General features: G+C 62.2%; 1 protein-coding gene across 1 annotated transcript; it reads right to left on the reverse strand.

Moving 5' to 3' along the window:
* Positions 1-704: 704 nt before the first annotated feature.
* On the reverse strand, positions 705-17,592 carry MEN1 (menin 1; the record flags this gene model as incomplete). Its single annotated transcript, XM_061444460.1, has 9 exons — positions 705-1,209; positions 4,981-5,160; positions 7,608-7,731; positions 9,864-10,000; positions 10,078-10,165; positions 10,242-10,282; positions 11,556-11,684; positions 12,610-12,818; positions 17,310-17,592. Coding segments are annotated over 9 exons (1,692 nt in total), but the record flags the coding sequence as incomplete, so codon positions are not given.
* Positions 17,593-17,599: the final 7 nt, after the last annotated feature.

Genomic DNA, 17,599 nt, shown 5'->3' on the forward strand with positions numbered 1-17,599 from the left:
CTAACTCCCCCCCCCCAAATCCCAACTCCCCCTTTGCACCCCCAGCCCATCCTAGAGCCCCTCCTGCACCCCACACCCCCCCCCACCCCAAACCCTTCACCTCCATCCCCCCCCCCGAGTCCCTATTTACCCCCCCCCGTACCCCAACTTCATTCGCATCCCACTTGGGGTGCATATGGAGGTGCACTGGGGTATATGGGGGGGTATATGTGGTGCATTGGGGTATATAGGAGTATATTGGGGTATATCGGGGTACACTGGGGTATATGGGGTGCACTGGGGTATAGGGTGGTATATTGGGGTGCACGGGGGTATACGATGGTATACTGGGGTATATGGGGTGCACTGGGGTATAGGGTGGTATATTGGGGTGCATGGGGGTATACGATGGTATACTGGGGTATATGGGGTGCATTGGGGTATAGGGTGGTATATTGGGGTGCACGGGGGTATATGATGGTATACTGGGGTATATGGGGTGCACGGGGGTATATGGTGGTATACTGGGGTATATGGGGTGCACGGGGGTATAAGGGGTGCATTGGGGTATAGGGTGGTATATTGGGGTGCACGGGGTACATTTTACCCCAAACCTCTCTCTACCCCTCCATAGGATCCCCATTCCCCCTTTCCCTCCCCATTTCCCCCCCTCCCCATCCCCATTTCCCCCCCATAACTCGGGGGGGACGGGGGGGACACGCGGCGGTCTCAGAGCCCCTTTCGGGGCCGCTTGAGGAAGGCCAAGGTGTAGTCACTGGGGGCCACTTTCTGCTTCTTGAGCTGGACCTGGGACTGCGCCGTGAGCTGCAGTTTGATGGCGCTGGAGTTGATCTTGGGGGCCCGCAGCAGATCCTTCATCCCGCGCATCTTCTGGCTCTGGAACAGCAGCACCGGCCCCGCCGGTTCCACCGGTCCCGGTCCCGGTGTACCGGAGCTGGAGGAAGCGGGACTCGAACCCGCGACGTTCGGACCCGCTGGGGTTGCGGCGGGGGGAGCGGTGGCGGCAGCGGGAACGGCGCTGGCGGGGTCCTCGCTGCGGGGTCCTAGCGCCCGCCGCCGCTCCGGGCCCTTCTTGGGCTGCGGCGGCTCCTCCGGTTTGGACTCGCGGCGCGGACCCCGCCGGCGGCTGTCGCGGGCCTCGTCCCCGCCAGGGTCCTCGTCCTCGGGGGGTTCCGCGTCCCGCGACACCAGCGTCACCCGCTGGCGGACCTGGGGGCAACGGAGGCTCGATGGGGGCAATAGGGACATTGGGGGGGGGCAATAGGGACATTGGGGGGGCACTAAGGACATTGGGGTGCAATAGGGACACTACAGGGGCAATAGGGATACAATGGGGGCAATGAGACATTGGGGGTGCAATAAGGACACTATGGGGGCAATAGGGACACTACAGGGGCAATAGGGACACTACGGGGGCAATAGGGACACTATGGGGGCAATAGGGACACTATGGGGGCAATAGGGACATTGGGGGGGCACTAAGGACATTGGGGTGCAATAGGGACACTACAGGGGCAATAGGGATACAATGGGGGCAATGGAGACATTGGGGGGGGCAATAGGAACACTATGGGGGCAATGGAGACATTGGGGGGGCAATAGGGACACTATGGGGGTGCAATAAGGAAACTACAGGGGCAATAGGTACGCTATGGGGGCAATAGGGACATTGTGTGGGCAATAAGGACACTATGGGGGCAATAGGGACATTGGGGGTGCAATAAGGACACTATGGGGGCAATAGGAACATTGGAGGTGCAATAAGGACACTATGGGGGCAATGGAAACATTGGGGATACAATAGGGACACTATGGGGGCAAAAGGGACATTGGGGTGCAATAAGGACACTATGGGGGCAAAAGGGACATGATGGGCGGCAATAGGGACACTATGGGGGCAATGGAGACATTGGGGGTGCAATAGGGACACTATGGGGGCAATAGGGACATTGGGGGGCAATAGGGACACTATGGGGGCAATGGAGACATTGGGGGTGCAATAAGGACACTATGGGGGCAATAGGGACATTGGGAGGCAATAGGGACATTGGGGGGCAATATGGACACTATGGGGGCAATGGAGACATTGGGGGTGCAATAAGGACACTATGGGGGCAATAGGGACACTGGGGGCAATAGGGACATTGGGGGGCAATATGGACACTATGGGGGCAATGGAGACATTGGGGGTGCAATAAGGACACTATGGGGGCAATAGGGACATTGGGAGGCAATAGGGACACTGGGGGCAATAGGGACATTGGGGGGCAATAGGGACACTATGGGGGCAATGGAGACATTGGGGGTGCAATAAGGACACTACAGGGGCAATAGGGACACTATGGGGGCAATGGAGACATTGGGGGGGCAATAAGGACACGATGGGGGCAATAGGGACATTGGGGTGCACTAAGGACATTGGGGGTGCAATAAGGACACTATGGGGACCATAGGGACATTGAGGTGCAATAAGGACACTATGGGGGCGATAGGGACACTACAGGGGCAATAGGGACACTATGGGGACAATGGAGACAATGGGGGTACAATAGGGACACTGGGGGCAAAAGGGACATTGGGGGTGCAATAAGGACACTATGGGGGCAAAAGGGACATGATGGGCGGCAATAGGGACACTATAGGGGCAATAAGGACACTGTGGGGGGCAACAGGGATATCGGGGGTCAATAGAAACACTATGGGGGCAATAGGGACACTGGGGGGGCAATAGGGACACTATGGGGGGGATTAAAGACACTGGGGGGCATTGGGGGACTCCGAGACCATCCCAGACCTCACCAGGGAGGGGGTGGACGCAGAGCTCTGGGGTCCCCAAGCCCCCTCCAGGACCCCCCCAAACCCCCCCCGTGCACCCCGTGTCCCCCCCCACACCTGCCCATGGAAGCAGCCAGCGCCCCAAACACCCCCCAGGGACCTCCAAACAGCACCAACCCCCCCCAAAACCCCTTCAGGACCCCCAAAACCCCCTTCAGGACCCCCAAAATCCCCTTTAGGACCCCAAAACCCCCCTCAGGACCCCCCCCAACCCCATTCCATGCTCCCCATCCTGTGCCCCCCCCCCCGTCGAAGCACCCCAGTGACTGCACAAGGCACGTGGCCCAGCCCATATGTGACAGCGCGGGGGGGTGCCCAGCGCCCCCAACACCCCCCAGGGACCCCCAAACCGCACCAACGCCCCCCAAAGACCCCTCCAAAAAGCCTTCAGGACCCCAAAACCTTCCTCAGCACCCCAACCCCCCCCTTAGGACCCCCCCCAACCCCATTCCATGCTCTCCATCCTGTGCTCCCCCCCCATCGAAGCACCCCCCTCAGGACACCCCCCCCTCCCCAGGACCCCCCTGCATGAGGCACGTGGTCCAGCCCATGTGTGACAGCACAGGGGGGGTGCCCAGCGCCCCCAACACCCCCCAGGGACCCCCAAACCGCACCAACCCCCCCCCCAAAAACCCTTCAGGACCCCCAAAACCCCACTCAGGACCCTAAAACCCCCCTCAGGACCCCAAAAATCCCCCCCAGGACCCCCCCAAACCCCTCCCGTGTCCCCCAGCCCCCCCCCCACCTGCCCGTCGAAGCGGCCCAGGGACTGCACGAGGAACCTGGTCCAGCCCATGTGTGACAGCGCGGGGGGGTGCCCAGCGCCCCCAACACCCACCAGGCACCCCCAAACCGCACCAACTCTCCCCAAAGACCCCCAAACCCCCCTTTAGGACCCCCAAAACCCCCTTTAGGACCCCCAAATCCCCCTCAGGACCCTAAACCCCCCCTAGGACCCCCCCCAACCCCATCCCATGCCCCCCCCCCCACCTGCCCGTCGAAGCGGCCCAGGGACCGCACGATGAACCTGGCCCAGCCCATGTGTGACAGCGCGGGGGGTGCCCAGCGCCCCCAATATCCCCCAGGGACCCCCAAACCGCACCACCCCCCCAAAAAAACCCTTCAGGACCCCAAAACCCCCCTCAGGACCCCAAAACCGCCCTCAGGACCCCAAAAATCCCCCCCAGGACCCCCCCAAACCCCTCTCGTGTCCCCCAGCCCCCCCCCACCTGCCCGTCGAAGCGGCCCAGGGACTGCACGAGGAACGTGGCCCAGCCCATGTGTGACAGCGCGGGGGGGTACCCAGCGCCCCAAACACCCCCCAGGGACCCCCAAACTGCACCAACCCCCCAAAAAAACCCTTCAGGACCCCAAAACCGCCCTCAGGACCCCAAAACCCCCATCAGGACCCCCCCAAACCCCTCCCGTGCCCCCCAGCCCCCCCCAACCTGCCGGTCGAAGCGGCCCAGGGACTGCACGAGGAACCTGGCCCAGCCCATGTGTGACAGCGCGGGGGGTGCCCAGCGCCCCCAATATCCCCCAGGGACCCCCAAACCGCACCACCCCCCCAAAAAAACCCTTCAGGACCCCAAAACCCCCCTCAGGACCCCAAAACCGCCCTCAGGACCCCAAAAATCCCCCCCAGGACCCCCCCAAACCCCTCTCGTGTCCCCCAGCCCCCCCCCACCTGCCCGTCGAAGCGGCCCAGGGACTGCACGAGGAACGTGGCCCAGCCCATGTGTGACAGCGCGGGGGGGTACCCAGCGCCCCAAACACCCCCCAGGGACCCCCAAACTGCACCAACCCCCCCAAAAAACCCTTCAGGACCCCAAAACCGCCCTCAGGACCCCAAAACCCCCATCAGGACCCCCCCAAACCCCTCCCGTGCCCCCCAGCCCCCCCCAACCTGCCGGTCGAAGCGGCCCAGGGACTGCACGAGGAACCTGGCCCAGCCCATGTGTGACAGCGCGGGGGGTGCCCAGCGCCCCCAATATCCCCCAGGGACCCCCAAACCGCACCACCCCCCCAAAAAAACCCTTCAGGACCCCAAAACCCCCCTCAGGACCCCAAAACCGCCCTCAGGACACCAAAAATCCCCCCCAGGACCCCCCCAAACCCCTCTCGTGTCCCCCAGCCCCCCCCCACCTGCCCGTCGAAGCGGCCCAGGGACTGCACGAGGAACGTGGCCCAGCCCACGTGCAGCACGGGCGTGGGGCTCCCCTCCTCCCACTTGCAGATCCCGTCGTAGAAGCGCAGGAGATGCGCGAAGCACTCGGGGTCCTGCAGGGCGGACACCGGCCCCGCCCCCGCCGCGGTGGGAGGGGCCTGGGGAGGGGAGGGGGCGGGGTCAATGGATGGGTGGGGTCAATGAGTGGGGCGGGGTCAATGGAAGGGGCAGGGTCAATGGATGGGGCGGGGTCAATGGATGGGGTGGGGTCAATGAGTGGGGTGGGGTCAATGGATGGGGTGGGGTCAATGAGTGGGGCGGGGTCAATGGTTGGGTGGGGTCAATGAGTGGGGTGGGGTCAATGGATGGGGTGGGGTCAATGGGTGGGGTGGGGTCAATGGATGGGGCGGGGTCAATGGATGGGTGAGGTCAATGGATGGGGTGGGGTCAATGGATGGGGTGGGGTCAATGGATGGGTGGGGTCAATGGATGGGGTGGGGTCAATGAGTGGGGTGGGGTCAATGGGTGGGGTCAATGGATGGGTGGGGTCAATGAGTGGGGTGGGGTCAATGAGTGGGGTGGGGTCAATGAGTGGGGTGGGGTCAATGGATGGGGTGGGGTCAATGGATGGGGTGGGGTCAATGGACGGGGTGGGGTCAATGAGTGGGGTGGGGTCAATGGATGGGGCGGGGTCAATGGATGGGTGGGGACAATGGATGGGGCGGGGTCAATGAGTGGGGTGGGGTCAATGAGTGGGGTGGGGTCAATGGATGGGGCGGGGTCAATGAATGGGGTGCAGTCAATGGATGGGGTGGGGTCAATGGAAGGCGTGGGGTCAATGAGTGGGGTGGGGTCAATGGAGGGGTGGGGTCAATGGATGGGGCAGGGTCAATGAGTGGGGTGGGGTCAATGAGGGGTGGGGTCAATGGACGGGGTGGGGTCAATGGATGGGTGGGGTCAATGGATGGGGTGGGGTCAATGAGTGGGGTGGGGTCAATGGATGGGGTGGGGTCAATGGACGGGGTGGGGTCAATGGATGGGTGGGGTCAATGGATGGGGTGGGGTCAATGAGTGGGGTGGGGTCAATGGGTGGGGTCAATGGATGGGTGGGGTCAATGAGTGGGGTGGGGTCAATGAGTGGGGTGGGGTCAATGGATGGGGTGGGGTCAATGGATGGGGTGGGGGTCAATGAGTGGGGTGGGGTCAATGGACGGGGTGGGGTCAATGGATGGGGTGGGGTCAATGGAGGGGTGGGGTCAATGAGTGGGGTGGGGTCAATGGATGGGGTGCGGTCAATGGATGGGGTGGGGTCAATGGATGGGGTGGGGGTCAATGGACGGGGTGGGGTCAATGGATGGGGTGGGGTCAATGGATGGGGCGGGGTCAATGGATGGGGCGGGGTCAATGGATGGGGTGGGGTCAATGGATGGGGTGCGGTCAATGGATGGGTGGGGACAATGGATGGGGTGGGGTCAATGGATGGGGTGGGTCAATGGATGGGGCGGGGTCAATGGATGGGTGGGGACAATGGACGGGGTGGGGTCAATGGATGGGGTGGGGTCAATGAGTGGGGTGGGGTCAATGGAGGGGTGGGGTCAATGAGTGGGGTGGGGTCAATGGATGGGGTGGGGTCAATGGATGGGGTGGGGTCAATGAGTGGGGTGGGGTCAATGGATGGGGTGGGGTCAATGGATGGGGTGGGGTCAATGAGTGGGGTGGGGTCAATGAGTGGGGTGGGGTCAATGAGTGGGGTGGGGTCAATGGATGGGGCGGGTACATGGGGGTGCATTGGGGTACATGGGGGTGCATTGGTGTATATGGGGCTACATTGGTGTATATGGGGGTGCATTGGGGTACATGGGGGTGCACTGGGGTACATGGGGGTGCATTGGGGTACATGGGGCTACATTGGGGTACATGGGGGTGCATTGGGGTACATGGGGGTGCACTGGGGTACATGGGGGTGCATTGGGGTACATGGGTGTGCATTGGGGTACATGGGGCTGCATTGGGGTACATGGGGGTGCATTGGGGTACATGGGGGTGCACAGGGGTACATGGGGGTGCATTGGGGTACATGGGGGTGCATTGGGGTATATGGGGGTGCACAGGGGTACATGGGGGTGCATTGGTGTATATGGGGCTACATTGGGGTACATGGGGGTGCATTGGTGTATATGGGGCTACATTAGTGTATATGGGGCTACATTGGGGTACATTGGGGTACATGGGTGTGCATTGGGGTACATGGGGCTACATTGGGGTACATGGGGCTGCATTGGTGTATATGGGGCTACATTGGTGTATATGGGGCTACACTGGGGTACATGGGGCTGCATTGGGGTACATGGGGGTGCATTGGGGTACATGGGGCTACATTGGGGTACATGGGGCTGCATTGGGGTACATTGGGGTGCATTGGGGTACATGGGGGTGCATTGGGGCTGCATTGGGGTACATGGGGGTGCATTGGTGTATATGGGGCTACATTGGTGTATATGGGGCTACACTGGGGTACATGGGGCTGCATTGGGGTACATGGGGGTGCATCCATCGGGCACCACCGCCAATGGGCAACCCCAAATGTGCCCCCCACCCCCCTCACCTCGGGGTCCCCCTCGCCGGGGGGCTCGGCGTTGGCCGCCTCCTTGAGCAGGTTGGGGATGACGTCGTTGGCCACGTCAAAGAACTCCTTGTAGATCTCCTCGTCCTCCCGGCAGTAGTTGTAGCTGTGGGGCAGGGAGCGGGATGTGGGGCACGGGGGGAGTTAGGGGGCAGGACCGGGTCATGGGGCAGGGCCAGCTTATGGGGCACGGATGCGGTTATGGGGCAGGACCGGGTCATGGGGCAGGGCCAGCTTATGGGGCACGGATGCGGTTATGGGGCAGGACCGGGTCATGGGGCAGGGAGCAGGATGTGGGGCAGGGAGCGCGATGTGGGGCACGGGGGGAGTTAGGGGGCAGGACCGGGTCATGGGGCAGGGAGCAGGATGTGGGGCACGGGGGGAGTTATGGGGCAGGACCGGGTCATGGGGCAGGGAGCAGGATGTGGGGCAGGACCAGGTTATGGGGGCAGGACCGGGTCATGGGGTAGGGCCAGGTTATGGGGCATGGATGTGGTTATGGGGCAGGACCGGGTCATGGGGCAGGGCCAGGTTATGGGGCATGGATGCGGTTAGGGGGCAGGGCCAGGTTGTGGGGCATGGATGTGGTTATGGGGCAGGACCGGGTCATGGGGCAGAGCCAGGTTATGGGGTAGGGATGCAGTTATGGGGCAGGACTGGGTCATGGGGCAGGGACCAGGCTGTGGGGCAGGGAGGGAGTTAGGGGGCAGGACCGGGTCATGGGGTAGGGCCAGGTTATGGGGCACGGATGTGGTTATGGGGCAGGACCGGGTCATGGGGCAGGGCCAGCTTATGGGGCACGGTTGCGGTTATGGGGCAGGACCGGGTCATGGGGCAGGGACCAGGTTGTGGGGCAGGGAGGGAGTTAGGGGGCAGGACCGGGTCATGGGGTAGGGCCAGGTTATGGGGCATGGATGAGGTTATGGGGCAGGACCGGGTCATGGGGCAGGGCCAGCTTATGGGGCACGGATGCGGTTATGGGGCAGGACCGGGTCATGGGGCAGGGAGCAGGTTGTGGGGCAGGGAGGGAGTTAGGGGGCAGGACCGGGTCATGGGGTAGGGCCAGGTTATGGGGCACGGATGTGGTTATGGGGCAGGACCGGGTCATGGGGCAGGGCCAGCTTATGGGGCACGGATGCGGTTATGGGGCAGGACCGGGTCATGGGGCAGGGACCAGGTTGTGGGGCAGGGAGGGAGTTAGGGGGCAGGACCGGGTCATGGGGTAGGGCCAGGTTATGGGGCACGGATGAGGTTATGGGGCAGGACCGGGTCATGGGGCAGGGCCAGGTTATGGGGCAGGGAGGGAGTTAGGGGGCAGGACCGGGTCATGGGGCAGGGAGCAGGATGTGGGGCAGGGAGGGAGTTAGGGGGCAGGACCAGGTCATGGGGCAGGGCCAGGTTATGGGGCACGGATGCGGTTAGGGGACAGGACCAAGTTATGGGGCACAGATGCGCTTAAGGGGCAGGACCGGGTCGTGGGGCAGAGCCAGGTTATGGGATGCGGTTATGGGGCAGGACTGGGTCATGGGGCAGGGAGCAGGTTTTGGGGCATGGATGCAGTTATGGGGCAGGATTGGGTCATGGGGCAGGGCCAGGTTGTGGGTCATGGATGTGGTTATGGGGCAGGACCGGGTCATGGGGCAGAGCCAGGTTATGGGGTAGGGATGCAGTTATGGGGCAGGACTGGGTCATGGGGCAGGGCCAGGCTGTGGGGCAGGGAGGGAGGTAGGGGGCAGGACCGGGTCATGGGGTAGGGCCAGGTTATGGGGCACGGATGTGGTTATGGGGCAGGACCGGGTCATGGGGCAGGGAGCTGGTTGTGGGGTGGGGAGGGAGTTAGAGGGCAGGACCGGGTCATGGGGCAGGGGCAGGTTATTGGCCATGGATGTGGTTATGGGGCAGGACCAGGTTATGGGACACTGATGCAGTTATGGGGCAGGAATGCAGTCATAGGGCAGAACGAGATGATGGGACAGGGATGCCCTTATGGGGCAGGAATGCAATCACAGGACATGGATGCAGTTATGGGGCAAGGGCCCAGGTTATGGGGCAAGGATGCTGTCACAGGGCTGCCCCATAGCGCTAGCACTGGAGCTATCCCAATGCCTTGGAGAGGGGTTGAAGACCCAAAAGGGGGACACGGAGCCCCCCAGCCCCACAGCTGCCCCAGAGCCCCGATGGGGGGGTGAGCCCCATAGCGCCCCATAGCGCCCCATAGCGCCCCATAGCCCCGCTCACTCCTGGATGACGGTGGCAGTGTCAGCCCAGGCCTCCAGCGCCTCCTTGACGTTCTTGTTGCGGCAGTGGTACCCGGCCAGGTACATGTAGGGGTAGATGTGCTCGTTGTTGTAGTAGGTCCGCGCCGAGGAGATGCCCTATGGGGCAGGGGTGGAGGTCAGCCCCACAGCACCCCATAGCGCCCAGCCCCATAGCGCCCAGCCCCACACCTCACCTTGTGGTAGATGGTGAGGGGGTCAGGCCTGCCCGGGGTGGGTTCCAGCTCCTCCAGGTCAGCCAGGTTGCCCAGAGCCATGGGGTACCTGTGGGGGAGGTTGGGGGGCAGCCCCATGGCGGGTGGGGGGAGGCAGCCCCATAGGAGGTCGGGGCCCTGCTCACCTCTCCAGGTGGCCCATGTCATAGAGCAGCCAGAGCAGGCGCTGCAAGGGGAGAGGGCGGTGATGCTGGGCTGCCCTATGGCTGCCCCACACCCGCCCCACACATACCCCACAGCTGGCTCACACCCGCCACATACCCACCCCACTGCTGCCCCATGGCTGCCCCACACCCACCCCACTGCTGCCCCACACCCGCCCCACAGCTGCCTCACACCTGCCCCATACCCACCCCACTGCTGCCCCACGCTTGCCCCACACCTGCCCCACACCCACCCCACTGCTGCCTCATGGCCGCCTCACATCTGCCCCACGGCTGTCCCACATCCGCCTCACACCCTGCCCCATACCCACCCCACACCCCCCCCACACCCACGCCATGGCTGCCCCACACCCGCCCCACTGCTGGCCCACACCCACCCCACTGCTGCCCCATGGGTGCCTCACACCCGCCCCATGGCTTCCCCACACCCGCCCCACTGCTGCCCCATGGGTGCCCCACACCTGCCCCACTGCTGCCCCACACCTGCCCCACACCCACCCCATCGCTGCCCCACACCCGCCCCACTGCTGTCCCACACCTGCCCCACAGCTGCCCCACACCCACCCCACTGCTGCCCCATGGGTGCCACACACCCGCCCCATGGCTACCCCACACCTACCCCACAGCTGCCCCACGGCTGCCCCACACCCACCTCACACCCACCCCATGGCTGCCCCATACCCACCCCACTGCTGCCCCACGGGTGCCACACACCTGCCACATGGCTGCCCGACACCCACCCCACAGCTGCCCCATGGCTGCCCCACACACACCTCACACCCACCCCACTATTGCCCTACACCCGCCCCATGGCTGCCCCACACCCGCCCCACTGCTGTGTCATGGGTGCCCCACACCCACCCCACTGCTGGCCCACACCCACCCCACTGCTGCCCCATGGCTGCTCCATGGCTGCCCCACACCCACCCCACTGCTGCCCCATGGGTGCCACACACCTGCCCCATGGCTACCCCACACCCACCTCACACCCACCCCACGGCTGCCCCACACCCACCTCACACCCACCCCATGGCTGCCCCACACCTGCCCCACTGCTGCCCTACACCTGCCCCATGGCTGCCCCCCACACACCCCACTGCTGCCCCACACACGCACCATGGCTGCCCCACACCCGCCCCACTGCTGCCCCACACCCGCCCCACTGCTGCCCCATGGCTACCCCACACCCACCCCACAGCTGCCCCACACCCACCCCATGGCTGCCCCACACCCACCCCACGGCTGCCCCACACCCACCCCACGGCCGCCCCACACCTGCTGGAGCTGCAGCAGCTCCAGGCTGTCCGTGTGCAGGTCGATGGAGGGGTTGATGGCGCACACCATGAAGGCCACCTCCATGTGCCGCGTGCAGCGCAGGTACGAGCCCTTCAGGTACAGCCAGCTCTGGGGGGCACGGGGATGTGTGGGGCAGGGGGCACGCATGGGCCTGGGCCCCCCCCGGGTCCCCTCTCTGTGCCCCCCATGGCTCTCCCTGCCTCTGGGTCCCCAACAGCCCCAATCTGGGTCCTTGGGGTTGCCTCAGAGGCCCTCAGCCCCATTCCTGCCCCATGACCCCATTCCTGCCCCATGGCCCCATCCCTGCCCCACGGCTCCATCCCTGCCCCACAGGCCCATTCCTGCCCCATGGCCCCATCCCTGCCCCATGGCTCCATCCCTGCCCCACAGGCCCATTCCTGCCCCATGGCCCCATCCCTGCCCCATGGCCCCATCCCTGCCCCATGGCTCCATCTGTGCCCCATGGCCCCATCCCTGCCCCATGGCTCCATCCGTGCCCCATGGCTCCATCCCCGCCCCATGGCCCCATCCCTGCCCCATGGCCCCATCCCTGCCCCATGGCCCCATCCCTGCCCCATGGCTCCATCTGTGCCCCATGGCTCCATCCCCGCCCCATGGCCCCATCCGTGCCCCATGAACCCATCCCTGCCCCATGGCCCCATCCCTGCCCCATGGCTCCATCTGTGCCCCAAGGCCCCATCCCTGCCCCATGGCTCCATCCCTGCCCCATGGCTCCATCCCTGCCCCATGGCCCCATCCCCGCCCCATGGCCCCATCCGTGCCCCATGAACCCATCCCTGCCCCACGGCTCCATCCCCACCCCATGGCTCCATCCCTGCCCCATGGCCTTGTCCCTGACCCATGGCTCCATCTGTGCCCCATGGCCCCATCCCTGCCCCATGGCTCCATCTGTGCCCCATGGCCCCATCCCCGCCCCACGGCCCCATCCCCGCCCCATGGCCCCATCCCTGCCCCATGGCCCCATCCCTGCCCCATGGCCTTGTCCCTGCCCCCCGGCTGACCCCTGTCTGACCCTCTCTGCCACGCCCGCCGCCACGCTCTGCCCCCTGCGGTCCTCGTTCCCCTTGCCGTGCCACGTGACCTCGGCCGTCTGCAGCCCCCCGGCCCCGAACGCGACCCACGCGTGGTCCTCGGAGAGCGCGAGGTGGACGTCGGGGAGCCCCAGCGCCTGGCACGCGCCCACCACCGCGAAGGCCACCCCGGAGCTGTCCAGCTTCGTGCCTGCGCCAGCGAGAGACATGGGGGGACCATGGGGAGACGTTGGGGAACCATGGGGAGACATTGGGGAACCATAGAGAGACATTGGGGAACCATAGAGAGACATTGGGATATATGGGGGGAACCATAGAGAGACATGGGGGGAACCATAGAGAGACATGGGGGAACCATAGAGAGACATGGGGGAACCATAGAGAGACATGGGGGGAACCATAGAGAGACATTGGGATATATGGGGGGAACCATAGAGAGACATTGGGATGTATGGGGGGAACCATAGAGAGACATGGGGGAACCATAGAGAGACATTGGGGAACCATAGAGAGACATTGGGGAACCATAGAGAGACATTGGGGAACCATAGAGAGACATGGGGGAACCATAGAGAGACATTGGGATATATGGGGGGAACCATAGAGAGACATTGGGATGTATGGGGGGAACCATAGAGAGACATGGGGGAACCATAGAGAGACATTGGGGAACCATAGAGAGACATTGGGGAACCATAGAGAGACATTGGGGAACCATAGAGAGACATGGGGGGAACCATAGAGAGACATTGGGGAACCATAGAGAGACATGGGGGAACCATGGGGAGACATGGGGGGAACCATAGAGAGACATGGGGGAACCATAGAGAGACATTGGGGAACCATAGAGAGACATGGGGGAACCATAGAGAGACATGGGGGAACCATAGAGAGACATGGGGGGAACCATGGGGAGACATGGGGGGAACCATAGAGAGACATGGGGGAACCATAGAGAGACATTGGGGAACCATAGAGAGACATGGGGGGACCATAGAGAGACATGGGGGGAACCATGGGGAGACATGGGGGGAACCATAGAGAGACATGGGGGAACCATAGAGAGACATTGGGGAACCATAGAGAGACATGGGGGGAACCATAGAGAGACATGGGGGAACCATAGAGAGACATGGGGGAACCATGGGGAGACATGGGGGGAACCATGGGGAGACATTGGGGAACCATAGAGAGACATTGGGGAACCATAGAGAGACATGGGGGAACCATAGAGAGACATTGGGGAACCATAGAGAGACATGGGGGGAACCATAGAGAGACATGGGGGAACCATAGAGAGACATTGGGGAACCATAGAGAGACATGGGGGGAACCATAGAGAGACATGGGGGAACCATAGAGAGACATGGGGGAACCATGGGGAGACATGGGGGGAACCATGGGGAGACATGGGGGGAACCATAGAGAGACATGGGGGAACCATAGAGAGACATGGGGGAACCATAGAGAGACATGGGGGAACCATAGAGAGACATGGGGGAACCATAGAGAGACATGGGGGGAACCATGGGGAGACATGGGGGGAACCATAGAGAGACATGGGGGAACCATAGAGAGACATTGGGGAACCATAGAGAGACATGGGGGGAACCATAGAGAGACATGGGGGGAACCATGGGGAGACATGGGGGGAACCATAGAGAGACATGGGGGAACCATAGAGAGACATTGGGGAACCATAGAGAGACATGGGGGGAACCATAGAGAGACATGGGGGAACCATAGAGAGACATGGGGGAACCATGGGGAGACATGGGGGGAACCATGGGGAGACATTGGGGAACCATAGAGAGACATTGGGGAACCATAGAGAGACATGGGGGGAACCATAGAGAGACATGGGGGGAACCATAGAGAGACATGGGGGGAACCATAGAGAGACATGGGGGGAACCATAGAGAGACATTGGGATATATGGGGGGACATAGAGAGACATGGGGGAACCATGGGGAGACATGGGGGGAACCATGGGGAGACATGGGGGGAACCATAGAGAGACATGGGGGAACCATAGAGAGACATGGGGGAACCATAGAGAGACATGGGGGAACCATGGGGAGACATGGGGGGAACCATAGAGAGACATGGGGGAACCATAGAGAGACATGGGGGGAACCATAGAGAGACATGGGGGAACCATAGAGAGACATGGGGGAACCATAGAGAGACATGGGGGGAACCATAGAGAGACATGGGGGAACCATAGAGAGACATTGGGATATATGGGGGGAACCATAGAGAGACATGGGGGAACCATAGAGAGACATGGGGGAACCATAGAGAGACATGGGGGGAACCATAGAGAGACATGGGGGAACCATAGAGAGACATTGGGGAACCATAGAGAGACATGGGGGAACCATAGAGAGACATGGGGGGAACCATAGAGAGACATGGGGGGAACCATAGAGAGACATGGGGGGAACCATAGAGAGACATGGGGGGAACCATAGAGAGACATTGGGATATATGGGGGGACATAGAGAGACATGGGGGGAACCATAGGGAGACATTGGGATATATGGGGAGACATAGGGATATATGGGGGGAACCATGGGGGGAACCATAGAGAGACATTGGGATATATGGGGAGACATTGAGGGACTCATAAGGAGACATTGAGGGACATGGGGGGACATTGAGGGACCCATAGGGAGACATTGAGATACATGGGGGGAACCATAGAGAGACATTGGGATATATGGGGAGACATAGGGATATATGGGGGGAACCATGGGGGGAACCATAGAGAGACATTGGGATATATGGGGAGACATTGGGATATATGGGGGGAACCATGGGGGGAACCATAGGGAGACATTGGATATATGGGGAGACATTGAGGGACTCATAAGGAGACATTGAGGGACATGGGGGACATTGAGGGACCATAGGGAGACATTGAGATACATGGGGGGAACCATAGAGAGACATTGGGATATATGGGGAGACATTGAGGGACTCATAAGGAGACATTGAGGGACATGGGGGGACATTGAGGGACCCATAGGGAGACATTGAGATACATGGGGGGAACCATAGAGAGACATTGGCATATATGGGGGTTAACCATAGGGAGACATTGAGATATAGGGGGCGGACATGGGGAGACATTGACATATATGGGAGACATGGGGGGAACCATAGGGAGACATTGGGATATATGGGTAGACATTGAGGGACCCATAGGGAGACATTGAGGGACATGGGGGGACATTGAGGGACCCATGGGGAGACATGGGGGGAACCATGGGGAGACATTGAGGGACCCATAAGGAGACATTGAGGGACATGGGGACACCCATAGGGATACATAGGGATACATGGGATACATAGAGATACATATAGGGACCCATGGGAATACATGGGGACACACATAGAGAGACACAGGGAGACATCCCCATGGGGCACCCATCAACCCCATTGAGCCCCCCGCAAACCCAACCCCATTGAACCCCCCTCAACCCAACCCCATTGAACCCCCCCAAACCCAACCCATTGAACCCCTCCCAACCCCAACCCCACTGAACCCCCCCCAACCCCAACCCCATTGACCTTCCCAAACCCAACCCCACTGAACACCCCTCAACCCCAACCCCACTGAACCCCCCTCAACCCCAACCCCATTGACCCACCCAAACCCAACGCCATTGAACCCCACTCAACCCAACCCCACTGAACCCCCTCAACCCCAATCCCACTGAACCCCCCTCAACCCAACCCCATTGACCCCCCAAACCCAACCCCATTGAACCCCTCAACCCTAACCCCACTGAACCCCCTCAACCCCAACCCCATTGACCCACCCAAACCCAACCCCATTGACCTCCCCAAACCCAACCCCATTGAACCCCCCTCAACCCAACCCCATTGACCCCCCCAACCCCATTGACCCCCCCAAACCCAACCCCATTGAACCCCCCTCAACCCAACCCCATTGAACCCCCTCAACCCTAACCCCACTGAACCCCCCTCAACCCCAACCCAATTGACCTTCCCAAACCCAACGCCATTGAACCCCAATCAACCCAACCCCATTGACCCCCCCCAACCCCATTGACCCCCCCAAACCCAACCCCATTGAACCCCACTCAACCCAACCCCACTGAACTCCCCCCAACCCCAACCCCATTGAACCCCCCCAACCCCACTGACCCCCCCAAACCCAACCCCATTGAACCCCTCAACCCTAACCCCACTGAACCCCCCTCAACCCCAACCCCATTGACCCAACCAAACCCAACCCCATTGAACCCCACTCAACCCAACCCCACTGAACCCCCCTCAACCCAACCCCACTGAACCCCCCAAAACCCAACCCCATTGAACCCCCCTCAACCCCAACCCCATTGACCCACCCAAACCCAACTCCATTGACCCCCACTCAACCCAACCCCATTGAACCCCGCTCAACCCAACCCCACTGAACTCCCCCAACCCCAACCCCATTGACCCACCCAAACCCAACCCCATTGAACCCCACTCAACCCAACCCCACTGAACCCCCCTCAACCCAACCCCATTGACCCACCCAAACCCAACCCCATTGAACCCCCCTCAACCCAACCCATTGACCCCCACTCAACCCAACCCCATTGAACCCCCCTCAACCCAACCCCACTGAACCCCCCTCAACCCAACCCCATTGACCCCCCCTCACCCGTGATGAAGCTGAAGAGGGACTGGATATGCGCTCGATCCTTGAAGTAAGACCGGCTGAGGCTGTTCCAGATGACATCGGCCACCTTCCGCACGAGCTCCCGCGACGACAGCCCTTCGGGTCGCGGGTACAGGGACAGGTCCACGGCGCCTCGGATCTGCGCCGTGAAACGGGCGTAAAGCGCGGCCACGATGGAGAGCTCGGCCACCGGGAAATAAGCGAGGGATTGAGGATCCGGGCCAGGACGAGCTTCGAAGCTGACACCGGGAACGTTGGTCGGAAGCACGCGA

This window comes from Pezoporus flaviventris, unplaced genomic scaffold, assembly GCF_033815535.1.
Source record: "Pezoporus flaviventris isolate CSIRO_AGI_PZ_B2104156 unplaced genomic scaffold, CSIRO_AGI_Pfla_v1 ptg000896l, whole genome shotgun sequence".
Lineage (NCBI taxonomy): Eukaryota > Metazoa > Chordata > Aves > Psittaciformes > Psittacidae > Pezoporus > Pezoporus flaviventris.